The 16,261-nt window shown below is 42.5% G+C and overlaps 1 protein-coding gene across 1 annotated transcript in view; it reads left to right on the top strand.

Moving 5' to 3' along the window:
- The window catches only part of ankrd29 (ankyrin repeat domain 29), a 17,453-nt gene extending 2,499 nt beyond the window's left edge, over positions 1-14,954 (top strand). Inside the window, exons 2-10 of the mRNA XM_037674873.1 lie at positions 1,020-1,130; positions 2,796-2,894; positions 6,168-6,266; positions 6,440-6,538; positions 8,615-8,713; positions 10,388-10,486; positions 14,460-14,555; positions 14,632-14,730; positions 14,813-14,954. Of these exons, the coding sequence (XP_037530801.1) occupies positions 1,020-1,130; positions 2,796-2,894; positions 6,168-6,266; positions 6,440-6,538; positions 8,615-8,713; positions 10,388-10,486; positions 14,460-14,555; positions 14,632-14,730; positions 14,813-14,896 (885 nt within the window). The 3' untranslated portion in view covers positions 14,897-14,954. The remainder of the gene's footprint in view (positions 1-1,019; positions 1,131-2,795; positions 2,895-6,167; positions 6,267-6,439; positions 6,539-8,614; positions 8,714-10,387; positions 10,487-14,459; positions 14,556-14,631; positions 14,731-14,812) is intronic.
- The last annotated feature ends 1,307 nt before the right edge of the window (positions 14,955-16,261 follow it).

Raw genomic sequence — 16,261 nt, 5'->3', positions numbered from 1 at the left:
GCCCATACTGCTGCAGGATAAACTTCCTGCTGCAGCTGAACAGCTGAACAGCTGATCAGCGTGCAGAGCAGAGAAGTGGGCGTGGCCAAGAGCGCTTGCATGTGTCTAAAATGCCTTAATATACTGTATATAATATATAAATAATAAAATAAACTATTACTTACTAGTTGTACTACTATTCCTACTTCACGGTTTTTCACTTATCGCTTGGCTTCAGGGTACAGATCCACCGCTATAAACAAGGGACTACTGTACCAAATTTGGTGCTTTTATCATAAAATGGAAGATTTTCGAGCCTAGAGCCTCTACTAGGGCAGCACGGTGGTGCAGTTGGTAGAAATGTCGCCTCTCAGTGAGCAGGTTATCCCTGTTCAAATCCCAGCCGGGGGACTTTCTGGATGGAGTTTGCATGTACTCTCCGTGCATGCGTGGGTTTTCTCTGGGTACTCCGGTTTCCTCCCACAGACCAAAAACATGCATGTTAGGCTGATTGGTAACTCTAAATTGTCCCTAGGTGTGAGTGAGAGAGTGAATGGTTGTTTGTCTCGTTTGTCTCAATGTGTCCTTGTGATTGACTGGAGACCTGTCCAGGGTGTATCCCGCCTCTCGCACAGTGATTGCTGGACATGGACACCAGTAATCCCTGTGACCTGAAAAAAAATAATCGGGTAAAGACACCAAAGTTCATGCTCAATAATCCAGGTATAAAATCCAACAATGTTCAGTCAGGTCATCTGGATGGTTTCTTATGTGTGCTGAGACGTTTCATCCGTCATTCAACGCCATCCTCTACTATTACATTTCAGAAAGAATGGTTGTTTTATACATTAATGATTGTTTAATGATCATTTTGCTGTTTTGATGACTTATCCAGACAGCACTGAGTGCATCCTCAACACATGGTGGTAACACCTAAACACATGGGCTGTTGTTGGTTCGTGTCACACAATGTAATGCCTTAATAACGGTTTCAATGTCGGTGTTTGTTGTGCTTCTCCACCCCCACCCCCCACCCCCAGAAAGAAACGCCTCTGGCCAATGCTGTGTTCTGGGCAGCAAGGAAGGGAAACTTGGCTCTGGTGCAGCTGCTGCTCAACAGCGGGCGAATGGATGCTGACTGCAGAGACAGTGTACGGACGCTGCATGTCCTGGCTGCTCAGCTGCATGCTTTACCCATTACCCACCTGTGGTAGGGACATGGAGAGCTTTGAGTATCACCTGTGTGAAGCATATGTGTGTGTGTGTGTGTGTGTGTGTGTGTCCTTGTTTATGCTACTTTGTGAGGCCCATTTTTCCAACTTATACTACATTGTGGGGACCAACTGCTCCTTATGGGGCCCAAAGCCCGGGCCCCATAAGAAGTCCTGTTGGTGGGTTAGGGGCTAGGTTTAGGACTAAGGTGTGAATTGAGGATGTGTTAGGTTTAGGGTTAGGTATGTACTGGTAATGGTTAGGTTATGGATAAAGGTCATGGTTAGGCTATAGAAATGAATGAAAAATGAATGGAAGTCAATGCAAAGGCCCCACAAAGATAGCAAAACAAACCTGTGTGTGTGTGTGTGTGTGTGTGTGTGTGTGTGTGTGTGTGTGTGTTGCCATGAGCACATTATAAGAACTAAGATAAGACTGAAATGGCACAAAACAATCAAAAGTAATGCAGATTTTGCTTCATGTTCAATAATTTTACATTTTTGCCCTTTTTTGTTTCATCTTGGTACAATTTGTGGTAATTTTGTCTTTTTGTCGCCATTTTGCATATTGTTATATTAACCTTTATTAAACCAGGCAAATCCATTGAGATCACGGATCTCGATCCCAATGGAGGCATTTGCATTACATGTTTCATTTATGTGACGTGTTTGATCAGGGATTGATTTTTTTTCTTGCACCTTTTTATTGCATTTTGCTCGTTCACGTCGCCACGTAACAATTGTCTGTAGCTTTGATATTATTTTTACATTTTAATGATTGTTCATCTTTTTATAGCCATTTAAAAAAACATATTTCTTGATGCTAGTTTTGTGTTCCATACTGCCTATTCTTTTTTATTGATATTTTACATCTTTTTGGTTTAGATGAGTTGTTAAAGCAGTCGTCCTCCAACGCAAGAGTTGGGGGTTCGATTCCACCAGCAGTCACGTGCCGAAGTGTCCCTGGGCAAGACACTGAACTCCTCATTGCCTCTGATGTGTGTCCCATCGGTGTATGAATGTGATAAAGCTCTGATTATTCTTTGTACAGATCTGGTAGAGTGCTGTATGAATGGGTAAATGAGGTACAGGTTGTAGTGTAAAGCACTTTGAGTATCTTGATAAGATAGAAAGTTGCTGTATAAGTGCAGTCCATTTACCATTTACCCAGTGCCAGCTCATATGTTCTGTTTCTTAATAATGTTTTTATTGTTTTATTGTTTTTATTGTATTGTTTTGTGTATTTTCTCTTAAACTATTTTTAGGAAAATAAAGTATTTTGAGGCACAGTGTTTGAAAGGCATCTTTAATACTCTACCTGTGGCCAGCATACAACCTTATCTTTTGCTTTATTATAATTGAGATTGAGACTCACATGCAGCAGACCAGCAGAGTTTAGTGAACTCATTAGTGAGGCTGTGGGAGGCTGCGGGTTTGAGCCCAGATGGTGTCAGCAGTTGCCAAATATTTCATGCGAGTTTGCTGACTGTGGTGACCACTGCAGAAAAGAGAAGCCAATTTTTTTTTTTTTACATTTTAATCACTTCTAAGAAAGTTATGTCATACAATAAGAACAGGTCTTACATTTTGCTTGTTTCTTTCCAGTACGGCACAACAGCACTGATGGTGGCGTCATACAGCGGCCATTATGACTGTGTGAAAGAGCTCATCATGCAAGGAGCAGACATTAACTACCAGAGAGAGGTAAAATGTACTTTTATTTTCTACTGACTGCATTTGGAGTCCTTTAAGGGTTTTGTCCATAGAGGTAGTATGCTACAAACCCTTAAACACACCAAATGTTCACTTTAGGTTTTTGGTTGGTGTTTATTAGTGGTCTTCCCAGGTAAAGGGTTTTATTTATATAAGCAACATCAAGATAGCTGTAATCTCATTTTTTCTGCTTTAGTGCTGAGCTAAAAAAAAAAGGCCTATTTCAGCAGCAAATCTGTCTCCAAGAAATATGACAAAAACTATTCCTGTGAAATTAAAACACCTGCAATTATCAAGCTCAACTCATTTACTGTCGTTTCCATCACATGCGGCATATGAGGTGGAACGAAATTATGTACTGAGGGTCCCCGTTACATTCAACAACAGCAAAAAATATAAAGAATAAAAAGAAACAGTATATAAGGATCTAAGATATACACTAAACAAACGCCCAACAGTACACTAAAAGATCTAAGATATATACTAAACACTAATAATGTGAAACAATACGGCTTAACAGCAGCAGCCCAAACCTGAGTCTGTGGTGAGCAGATTGGTATGAATGAATACAGCAGCATGAGATAATCAGCAGCATGAGATCAGCAGTGCATCTAAGTCACATATCACCAATTAAAGTGGCATTACAGTGATTTTCGGGGGTGGGGGGTGGGGGGGGGGGTTCTTACAGGGATTATCCTTGTTACACTTGTTTGTGTAAACAATTTCATTCCACTTTATGTACCACATGTGATGTGAATGACAATAACTTGACTTGATTTATGAGTCTAACAGCTTCAGAGTAGAAGCTGTTCCTCAGCTAGTGGTTCTACACTTAATGCTCCTCAACCTCCTCAACCATTCTTGTTATAGTAAACAGTAGTTTATCCACTGGTGTGGTGTCAAAAACCTTTAAACATGCTGCTGTCCAGCCTCTCCTGAAAAAACCAAACCTTTACCCCTCAGTCATATCCAACTACTGGCCTGTCTCCAAACTCCCATTTGTTTCTAAACTACTGGAGAAAATAGTCGAGTCCCAGTTGAAGTGCTTCCTGGAGGATCACGCTATCCTAGAGCTATTCCAATCTGGCTTTAAACCTCTCCACAGCACTGAAACTGCCCTGCTGAAGGTTTTTAATGACATCTTCATATCCACAGATACTGGTGATTTTGTGCTGCTTGTTTGTTGGACCTCACAGCCACCTTTGACACCATCGACCATGAGATCCTCATTGCTAGGTTGGAGCAGTGGGTGGGCATCACAGGGTCAGCCCTCAATTGGTTCAGATCTTACCTCGCTGACAGATCCTTTTGTGTCTCCATCAAGGATTTTAGTTCTTCAGCGACAAAGCTTAAATGGGGGGTTCCACAGGGGTCCATCCTGGGGCCCCTCCTATTCTCTTTATACCTGCTGCCACTTGGTGCTATTTTCCGGAAACACAACATGCCCTTCCACCTCTATGCCGATGACTGTCAAATGTACTTCCCCCTAAGACACAATGGTACATGCTCTATTCAACCTCTGCTCGACTGCCTGGCTGACATCAGGGACTGGATGGCTTTAAACTTCTTAAGTTTCAATGAAAAGAAGTCTGAAGTCATTTTGTTCCCTTCCAACGACACAATCACAAACCACTGCATCGACCTCTCCACTCTATCCCTGTCAGAAAAACAAAGAGTCACTAATCTGGGCGTGATAATGGACCCTTCCCTGAAACTTAACAATCATGTAAACATGATTGTTAAATCATGTTTCTTCCAACTGAGGCGGTTGTCTAAACTGAAGCCCATATTGTCCAAAAATAACCTGGAGACAGTAATACACACATTCATTACATCTAGGCTTGATTACTGCAATTCACTCCTGTGTGGTATCAGTCAGACCTCCATTGCACGACTACAACTGGTCCGGAATGCAGCAGCCCAATTTTTAACCAGTACAGGCAAAAGAGAACACATTACACCAGTTTTGGCCTCACTGCACTGGTTACCAGTTCACTTTCGAATCCAGTTCAAAATACTCATGTATGTCTACAAATTGCTGAACAGTTTTGCCCCACTATCTCTCTGATTTGCTACAACCGTATGTCCCTTCACGTTCCCCGAGGTCAGCGAACCAATTGCTCCTCACAGTTCCAGGAACTCGTCTTAAGCGCAGAGGTGACAGGGCCTTCTCTGTAGCAGGACCAAGACTCTGGAACGAGTTACCTCTGCTTGTCAGACAGGCCCCCTCCCTCTCGGTTTTCAAATCCCGTTTAAAAACCCACTACTATTCAGTAGCTTTCAACACTAGATGATCTGTGTTTTGAACCTGTATGCTCCACACTGGTTTGTCGTCATTATCTGCATCGTTTTTATGTCTATATTCTGATTTACTTCATTTTGTATATTGCTTTGTGTGTTGTCTGTTGTTCTGTCTGTACAGCACTTTGGTTGACCTTGTCGCTGTTTTAAGTGCTCTATAAATAAAATGGTATGGTATGGGTTTGGTATGGTATGGTAACCTCCTTCCTGGGGAGTGCAGGGCAAAAAGTGTGTGCTGGGTGAGTGGGGTCCTTCATGATGCAGGTGGCCCTCTTCCTGCGTTTGGAGGTGTAGTAGTCTGTGATGGTGGGGAGACTGACTCCAACAGACTTCTGTGCAGCCTTCACCACTCTTACAGCTTTATGTCTGAAAGGTTCTATTTTTAAACCAAAAATATCTTAAAATAACTTGGGATTAAGGTTATAAGCTGTTTGATAAGATTTGTTAATAACACTAGTGATTTGATAAAGAAAGAGGAGTGGGGGCGCAGAGGTTAGAGAAGCTGAGCCTGTGACTGGAAGGTCGTCGATTCAACTCCCTGTCCAGATAACATCAAAATGTGGGTGGGAAAGGTGAAAGTCCCACACCTGCCTCCACCCTCATTTGTCCCACTCTGGGCCCTTGAGCAAGGCACTTAACCCCCACCATCTGCTCCCCGGGCACCCTAAATATCAGCTCTCTGCTCCACACAGAGGGCTGTGGTAGCTCGGTGGTCTGTGGTTGTGTCATGAAGGGTATTCGGCATAAGAAAAATTGCAAAGTCTTTGTATGAGTTAGTTCACTGCGGTGACCCCTGAAGAAGGGAGCAGCCTAAAGAAGAAGAAAAAAAGTGAATTACTAAAGAAAATCCACTTGAATTTGTTTAGTAGCTACACACTTTTTGTTGTAGTTCTTATTTTGAGTATCAAAGGTCATGTTCAGTATCAGGAAAACATCTGTATCTATTTTTATCATTCTTTCCAGACAGGTTCGACAGCTTTGTTCTTCGCCTCCCAGCAGGGACATCATGACGTTGTGAAGCTCCTTTTTGAGTTTGGTGCCTCCACTGAATTCCACACAAAGGTAGGGTGTTGGGGTGTTTATCTTGCTCTTCAGCTGTCAGGATGTAAAAGATAAAAGAATGCCAAAATGGTTTCATTGCAGAATAGACCTTTTTTTTAAAACGCACTGTTTCTGCAGCTTTTGCCTCTCCATTTGAATACTTTTCAATAAATTGTAGTCTTGTTTTCTGACAGGATGGCGGCACAGCTCTCACTGTTGCCTCCCAGTACGGTCACTCCAAGGTAGTGGACATCTTGCTGAAAAACGGAGCCAACATCCATGACCGGCTGAATGTAAGGGCCTTTGCATCCACACCTGCAGCCTGCTGTTAAACCTCTCCCTCCTCACTGTCAGTACCCTTTAAGGTTGTATGTTAAAATCCTTCTTTTATCTCGTGTTTAGCCCTAGCTATACTGCTGTCTCTGATCCTGTAAACCTTGACTCTCTTGAGCCTTATCTTAAGCAGTCTGTTACAAATCTTAGGATGGTTTTAGACTCTGACTTTAAGTTTAATAAACAAATTAACTCTGTTCTGCAGAAAAGCTTCTTAAAGTTAAGGCAGATACTGTAGCTAAGCTTAAATCCACGTTGACCAGATCTGACCTTGAAAAAATGCACTGCCTGGCCAAAAAAGTTGCCACCTGAATTTAACTAAGCAAATAGGTACGAGCCTCCTATTGGATAATTACTGCATGGGTGATTATTTTTCAGCTGGAAACAAGTTATTGAACCCAATTGGTGCAATGAGTTGCTTCTCATTTCTTAAAAAAACCATGTCAAAGACATTGTGTGGTCATGGAAAAGATGTCAGTCTGTTTGAGAAGGGTCAAATCGTTGGCATCCATCAAGCAGAGAAAACATCTAAGGAGATTGCAGAAACTACTAAAACTGGGTTAAGAACTGTCCAATGCATTATTAAAAACTGGAAGGATAGTGGGGACCCATCGTCTTCGAGGAAGAAATGTGGCCGGAAAAAAATGTGGCCTACTGTACAAGCCTGTGGGGGCAGTGCTATGATGTGGGGTTGCTGCAGTTGGTCAGGTCTAGGTTCAGCAACAGTATGTGTTCAAAGAATGAGGTCAGCTGACTACCTGAATATACTGAATGACCAGGATATTCCATCAATGGATTTTTTTTCTTCCCTGATGGCACGAACATATTCCAAGATAACAATGCCTGGATTCATCGGGCTCGGATTGCGAAATAGTGGTTCTGGGAGCATGAGACATCATTCTCACACATGGATTGGTCACCACAGAGTTCAGAACTTAACCCCATTGAGAATCTTTGGGATGTGTTGGAGAAGGCTTTGCGCAGTGATCAGAATCTGCCATCATCAATGCAAGATCTTGATGAAAAATTAATGCAACATTGGATGGAAATAGATCTTGTGACATTGCAGAAGCTTATCGAAACAATGCCACAGTGAATGCATGCCATAATCAAAGCTAAAGGCATTCCAACAAAATATTAGTGTGTGACCATTTTTTTTTTGGTGGCAACTTTTTTTTTTTGGCCAGGCAGTGTAGTCTATGCATTTGTTACAACCCAGCTGGACTGCTGTAACACTCTTTATGGTGGGGTCAGTCAGGTGTCCCTTTCACGTCTCCAGCTCATCCAAAATGCTGCAGCTCAGCTATTAACAGGAACTCGTAGGTTTGAGCTCATTTCACCAGTCCTGTCCTCCCTGTACTAATCAGAATAGATTTTAAAAATGTCCTGCTAATCTTTCAGTGCATTAATGTCCTTGCACCCTCGTATCACTCTGACCTACTTCAACCATATGTTTCTTCTCGGGTGCTGAGATCATCTGACCTGCTGCTTTTGGTTGTACCAAAAACAGAGGAGATCAGACTTTTTCAGTCATGGGCCCTAAATTCTGGAACAATCTGCTCCTCAACATTAGACAGTCCACTTCGCTTCCTGTTTTTAAATCCCTCCTAAAAACACACCTGTTTTCTCTGACGTTTAACCCAGTGTGATCTGATTTAGTATTTTATTGTTTTGTGTTTTGTATTTTTCTTTTGATGCTTTTAATTAATTTTTGTTAATATTTGTCTTTAAATTGCTGCCATTGATTTTTATTGTTAAGCACTTTGGTACTTTATAAATAAATTTGTCTTGACTTGTTGTCAGTCAGGAACCTGATAAACACAATGTAGCAGGAATCCAACCTCTCAGGTTACTGCAGACTGCTGAGCCATGCATGAATCACCTTGAGCAGGATTAGTGTGCGCCTGAAGAAAACAACCTGACTGTGCAGAAGTGTATTTATAAATAGGAGTAATAAACTAATGTATTATCAGTGCATTTAACTCTAGTTTTGCTACAACAGTAAGAACAGCATCAATTTATCCTCAACCTTTTAGGATGGTGCTACACCTCTTTTCCTTGCTGCCCAGGAGGGTCATGTGACCGTGATCCGTCAGCTGCTGACATCCGGTGCCAAGGTGAACCAAGCCAGGGAGGTAAAGGATGCAGATCTCACCTTTTTTGTGACCTCCTCCCTGATAAAACGCATGCTGTTTTCATATCTTTTGTCATTTCATGTTCAGACTGAACTGATTTAGTTGCATGTCAGTTGAATTACAAATTATGTCTACATTTACAGCCAACAGCACAAAACATGTTTTTGTGCCCAGTGGAAAATAGTTGATCGAGGTGAACAGTGGGTGGATCCAGTTGTCCTGTCGTTAACTGCAGCAGAAGACATCACAATATGATAGAAAGAAAGGCAAACTCAAAAAAAGTACAATAAAAAAACGAAAGCTTTGAACTATCAATATATGTATACAGTAGTCCCTCACAACCTCGTGGTTCGTTTTTCGTGGACTCGCTCTATTGCGGTTTTTCAAAATAAGATTGGACATGACACATAATTGGCTGATGGATTAGCTGCATGATCGGCATGGATTTTTTAATTTAAAATAAATTGTTTAAATTTATTTAGCACCTGTGTGCAGCCCACAGCTGTGGGATAACTTCCTCCTGCAGCTGATCAGCTGATCTCCGTGCAGAGCGGAGAAGTGGGTATGGCCAAGCGCAGAGTGCAGCCGAGGCAGAGAGATGAAATCATGACAGTCCGTGCTGTTTTAGCGCGTTTAGAGTTTAGAAATATTGTTTAGAATACAGCAGTCCCTTGCTGTTTGGCAGTTCATTTTTCGTGGACTCGCTCTATCACGGTTTTTCAAAATAAGATTGGACATGACACACAATTGGCTGACTGATGGATGAGCTGCACGATCGACATAGAATTTTTATTTTAAATTATTTAGCACCTGCTGCACCTGTGTGCAGCCCACACTGCAGGAGAAGCTTCTTCCTGCAGCTCCTCCTCCCTCCTCCTTCCTCCTCTGTCGATCTCCGTTCTGCAGTGGAGGAGTGGGCGCGGCCGTGGCAGAGAGGAGTCAGAGAGCTGAAATTATGACATTCTGTGCTCTTTTAGAATGTTTAGAGTTTAGAAACATTATTTAGAATATTGCAAGAGTTTGGGAAGGGTTTAAAATGCATTTATATGTTTATATAAATACTAAAATAAACTACTACTTACTACTTGTACTACTATTCCTACTTTGCGGTTTTTTACTTATCGCGGGGCTTCAGGGTACAGATCCCCTGCGATAAACGAGGGACTACTGTATCTGTTTTACTTTCTGTACTCCTTTTTCTCAGTATACTAATTTTGCAGCTCTTTTTTCTCAGTATTATACTAGTTTTCACTGATTTTTCTTTAATTCAATCCCTAACTTCAAGCTGACATGGAAGGACACATGTGCTTATCATCTTCGTCCTTTACCTTCTGAATTAGAAAGATTAATCTGTCTTTTGGCAATCAGAAGGATGATTGGTTTCTTCAGTTTCTTCATTCCCACGTCTTCTTAGAGCTGCATTTATGCAGTCATGGTGTGTGACTGTGTGCATGACATAGAAGACAAAAACTCCATGTGTAGACTGAGAAGTGATTCATGTTTTTCTGTAAATGTCATTTAAGGTATATTTTTTTAGCTCAACAAGAGTAGATCAAAACTACATTCATGTCTTTGTTTGCATTTGCTACAATGATGATTTGGGCATAACGCAGGCTTTTTCTAAGTCTAGATTTTGGTCTCTTGCTTCTGCCTCCTAATCTGTGCACTCTCCAGGACGGCACCGCTCCCTTGTGGATGGCAGCTCAGATGGGTCACAGTGAGGTGGTGAAGGTACTTCTCTTACGTGGAGCAGATCGGGATGCTGACAGACTAGTAAGTCAAAGCTTTTGAACTGATGGACTAAAAAGTGGATATGATAGGATTATTTATTTATTCATCTAAGGAAAGTGTTCATCCTAAAATTTCTTTAAACCTTGTTGGAAAAAGTCATGAGGTTTATGAAAGGTGGTTGGAGAGATTAGGCTGTGATGTAACTCTGGAGCAACAAACAGGATTCTGTCTAATCCAGTCTCATGTTGCGTTGCAAGAGTTTCTGTGTACATTTTTTTTTATATTAGCATATCCATCCATCCATTATCTTCCGTTTGTTCTGAAGTCAGATCGCAGGGGCAGAGGTTGAGCAGGGAGGCCCAGACGTCTCTTTCCACATCCACCTCTTCCAGCACTTCTGGGAGGATTCCAAGGTGTTCCCAGGCCAATTGAGACACATAGTCTCTCCTGTGTGTCCTAGGTCTTCCCCAGGGTCTCATCCCAGTTGGACATGCCTGAAGCACCTCCCTAGGGAGGCGTCCAGAGAGCATCCTTACCAGATGCCCCAACCAACTCAACTGGCTCCTTTCGATGTGGAGGAGTAGCTGTTCTACTTTGAGTCACTCCCCGATAACTGAACTTCTCATCCTATCTCTAAGGGAGAGTCCAGCTACCCTGCAGAGGAAACTTATTTCAAACACCTGTATCCACAATCTCATTCTTTCGGTCACTACCCAGAGCTTGTGACCATAGGTGAGGGTAGGAACGTAGACTGACCAGTAAACAAAGAGCTTTGCCTTACAGCTCAGCTCCCTCTTCACCAAAACGAACTGGTGCACCAATCAGTCAATCAATCTCAAGCTCCATTCTTCCCTCACTCATGAACAAAACCCAGAGATACTTGAACTTCTCCATTTGAGGCAGAACCTCCCTCTTTTCCAACTGAGTCAGAGAGTCAGAGTTTCCTTGTTGTCATTTGCACCACGTGGTACATGTGGTGGAACAAGTTTGTGTACTCAGGGTCCCAGTTACATCCCACAATAAAATGTAAAGAAAAACAGTAATATGATCTAAGATATGAACTAAGAAAAACATCAACTAAATATACTCTAAGCACTAATGGCATAAAAACAATACGCCAAACAGCAGCACGAACATGAGTCTGTGTGAACAGATGAGTACGAACGAACACAGCAACATGAAACAGATCAGCAGCAACATGATGCAATTTTCCTGGTTAGAGATTCATGAGTCTAACAACCTCAGGGTAGAAGCTGTTCCTCAGTCTAGTGGTTCTACACTTAATGCTCCTCAACCTCCTTCCTGAGGGGAGTGGGGCAAAAAGTGTGTGTGCTGGGTGAGTGGGGTCCTTCATGATGCAGGTGGCCCTCTTCCTGCATCTAGAGGTGTAGATGTCTGTGATGGTGGGGAGGCTGACTCCAACAATCTTCTGTGCAGCCTTCACCACTCTCTACAAAGCTTTTCTTTCTGCAGCTGTGCAGCCTCCATGCCACACGTTGATGCTGGAGCACAGGATGCTCTCCACTGCACACCTGTAGAAGGAGGTGAGGACTGAGCTTCTCAGTCCAGCTCGTCTCAGCCGTCTGAGGAAGTAGAGTCTCTGATGAGCTTTCTTGATCAGACTGGTGGTGTTGTTGCCCCAGCTGAGGTTGTTGTTCATGTGTACACCCAAGTACTTGTACTTTGTAGCTGGAGACCACTTCCACCGCAGATCCTCCTATGTTCATGGGGGTGGGGGTAGTAGGCGTGTTTGTTCCTTCCGAAGTCCACGACCATCTCCTTTGTCTTCACATTAATGTGAAAGTTATTCTCTTTGCACCAGCTCTCCAGGTGTTTCGCCTCCTGCCTGTAGCTGGACTCATCATTGTTTGTGATGCATCCCACCACCGCTGTATCATTTGCAAACTTTACAATGTGACAGCCTGGATGGGTAGCTGCACAATCATATGTGAGCAGAGTAAACAGGAGAGGGCTCAGCACACAGCCCTGAGGGGAGCCAGTGCTGAGGGTTATCGTGGAGGAGGAGAAGTTGTGGATCCTCATGGACTGCAGTCTGTTAAGAAGTCTAGGACCCAGTTGCAAATGGAGGGGCTCAGTCCTAGTGTGAGTAGTTTACCCATCAGGGTTTGAGGAATCATGGTATTGAAGGCAGACGTGAAGTGCACAAAGATCATATGGACGTAGGAGTCCTTCTGCTCCGTGTGGGTGAAGCAGTCTGGACCACAGAGGAGATGTCGATTAGCATATGTAAAATTAAATTTAGTTATCTAGGCTGACAATTAGTGGAATGGTGGCGCAGTTGGTAGAGCTACTGCCTCTCAGCGAGCAGATTGCCCTGGTTCAAATCCCGGTCAGGGGGTCTTTCTTGGTGGAGTTTGCATGTTCTCTCTGTGCATGCGTGAGTTTTCTCCAGGCACTCTGGTTTCCTCCCACAGACCAAAAACATGCATGTTAGACTGATTGGTAGCTCTAAATTGTCTCTAGGTGTGAGTGAGAGAGTGAATGGTTGTTTGTCTCATTTGTCTCTATGTGTCCCTGTGATGGACTGAAGACCTGTCCAGGGTGTCCCCCGCCTCTCGCACAGTGATATTGGGATGTGGGCACCAGTGATGTCCACGGTTTGCACTTGGGCCAAATAACACGATCTGACCCGGCCCCAGCCCATAGCCATAATTTCCGAACCCCACCCGACCCGACGAATTAACAGTAATTACAGGTCCGAACCCGAAACCCCACCCCCAACATTTTGAATTAAGCTGTGACTGCTCATAGTATATTAACGGTCGGTGGATGCGCGGGCCGCTGTAAAGTTAGTTTTACGTTGGTTGTTGGACATTCCAGCTCCGTAGATTCAGCGGCGTTTTCCTCTCATTCAAGTTCGACTGACCGAAATCAGACAGCCTGCATCAGATCGAACGAGAGGAACACACCGCTGAAGCCACGGAGCTTGAATGTCCAACATCCAATGTAAAACTAACTTTATCACGGTGATGCACGGCTGAATAAAAGGGGCAGAAGATCAGAGCTGAGGGGGGTGTTTGTCCTTTCATGACCGTCAAAGAGCATTAAAACCTTGTTTCTGCCTGCATTCTGCATTAAGACCGCTCTGACATGTCTGCTTTGGGATCTCACCTGTTTGGGTCGTCGGCCACACGCGTCCGCTGAGTGCAATGGGTGAATGAACATCCATTTGGACGATGGATCACTGCCTGGCAGTAAAGTCCCATCTGAAGCTTAACTGAACTTTATTTTACCTCAAGGTTGGTCAGCTCGCGCGGAAATGGCCGCATGTATGACAAGCCATGTTGCCATATAATTGGATCACGGCTGATCCGCTGACGCTTTCAAAAGCCTGACATCGACCCAGCCCACCCATCCAGCACATTATCATGGGCCGGCCCGCCCCAAATTTGGGTCTGATTAGTCCAGGCTTCAGGCCCGGGTTAGAAATGACAACTTTACCCCATGACCCAAAAAAGGATGAAGCTGGTAAAGAGGACGGATGGATGGATGGACGGATGGATGGATGGATGGATGGATGGATGGACTGACAATTAAAAAAGGGAAAAATATGTATAAAATGTAAATATGTTGTCATCACAGATTACTCACACTCATTTGTTGCACCAGTATTTTTTATATTAGAAGTAGTTGAGTTTCTTTAATGAATTGTGGGAGGGAATTGTTTCCTTTTCCTTCATGAGTTTGTGTTTTCATTGCTATGATGCTAAGATGTTAAAAAAGTCACTCAACCTTTTTTCCCTGAGTGTTTGGTAAATTTAAGTAGCTCTTACTGTGGCTGCTGCAATACTTCTGGGTCATTTAATTTATTTAAAGATCTTCATGGGCTGAAAATATTTGACTAGAGCTCAGCATCGGACAAAGAGGCTGGCATCCTTTCGTTTTGTAGCTATAAAAACAGAAAGCCATTTGGTGTTTAATAATTACGTTTATTTGTTGTCTTGAACTATCAATATAAAGTGACTGGAGTTTTTTTTGTCTTCTGTCTTGCAAGGATGGATCAACAGCATTATTTAAAGCAGCCTTGAAAGGACACAATGGTGTCATCGAGGAACTCCTTAAATTTTCTCCCTCACTCGGCGTTCTCAAGGTAAAAATCCTCATTCTGGCAAACTATCTTCAGAAATGTTATAATGGTGTATTAGACGATACTGTGTCACCTCCAGAATGGCTCCAGTGCCCTTCATGCTGCAGTGATGAGTGGAAATATTCAAAGTGTTTTGCTACTTCTCGGGGCCAATGCAGACCCCACACTACTCAACAAGGTTAGAACGTTTCGATTAGATGTCAGACAGATGAGACTGATCGCCTGCGCTCATAAATCCTCTCCTTGTGTGTGTATTGCAGAATAATCAACTCCCCGTCGACCTTACAAAGAGTGAACGTATTCTGAAAGTTTTACGTTTAAAATTTGTAAATGGAGACAGTTGATGATGACCCAGACTCTCCTCTTCCATGACGGACGATGTGCAGCAAGAAGAAAACAACAGCGTCAAAATAATTCAGCTGAACGTGTAGCTACTGTACACGATGCTTGTATTTATTTATTTATTTATTTATTTTTGGCTGAAATGAACATGTGATCACAATAAAAGCCTCACATGAAATACAGAGTGACACAAAATACTGACATCTGCCTGTTATTGTTTTACTTATGGTTTTGAATAACAGTAGCTATACTGTATACAACTAGAGAAATTGCATTTCCTGTGAAAATGCAGTGTGAATGCTTATTGTAGAAGAACTTGCTGAAAAACAGCTGAAATTAGCTAAAACATGCTGAAATGTAGCTGAAATGGAAGTAAGCAGAAGAAAGAAAGAACACATATTGATGAATTATGTTTAAATAAGCAGAAATTAGCATAAAAATTAGCTAAAAAAGTAGAAATGAGAAAAAAAATAGCTGAAAAGGCAGAAAGAAGCTTAACTACCAGCAGGAAGTGGAAGGGGCTGAAATTAACAACAACAAAAAAGTGGAATTAGCTGAAAAATCTCAATTTAGTACAAAAATTAGCTAAAAAGTAGCTGAAATAGAAGAAAATGCTGAAACTAACAGAAAAAAAGCTGAAAGGAGCTGAAATTAGCAGAAAGAAGTTACCAGTAATTAGGCTGAAAGTAGCAGAGATGACCAAGAAAATCTTGAATTTATCTAAAAATAGCTAAAATTAGTTAATGTTAGTATTTTTATCTAGACTGACCCTGGTTTTTTTTATCTACTCAGAGATGGGATAATAATGAAATTATAATCTGGTTCTGACTGGTTTAAACGGGGCCAGCAACTCTAAAAAGATTCTCCCAAGGATTCAATATCTGTCAAGGAATAGAGTTTATTTTGCTTGCTACATCATGCAGAAAGGCTTTTTAAGCACCGTCTCACTTTTTTCCTCTCACGTTAACTCATAAAGTCCAAAAGAGACCACATTTAGTCATCTGTAATGACACGGGAGATCCGGCTCTTCTGGTTCCTGATCTTAAGTCGAGGACCAGACTGGCCAGTGCTGTAAACTGTAACCTTCTCCTGCCTTGATTTTAATGCAATTTGTAAAACTGAATTTGTGTTTCTTTGATTTATTAATAGTGTGAGTTGCCGCTTCTGAGGGAGGTCCGAACCTGGGGGCGGACCTGGGGTCCAATGAGGCCTGAGGCCCACAGCTAGCAACAGCTGGCTGTAGTAGCTCAAGGCCCGCATCTGGCTCTCATAACACTAAAAATGTTGTTTTTTTTAAATAAAGAAAAGAAAGCAGCTGAAAAGGTAGAACAAGCTTAAATTAGCAGAAGAAAGCAGAAAGAACACAT

Source organism: Nematolebias whitei, chromosome 3 (assembly GCF_014905685.2).
Source record: "Nematolebias whitei isolate Nwh7 chromosome 3, NemWhi1, whole genome shotgun sequence".
In the NCBI taxonomy this organism is placed as follows: Eukaryota; Metazoa; Chordata; class Actinopteri; order Cyprinodontiformes; family Rivulidae; genus Nematolebias; species Nematolebias whitei.
Note: the sequence above shows the minus strand (reverse complement) of the source record. Positions and strands in the feature narration are given on the sequence as shown.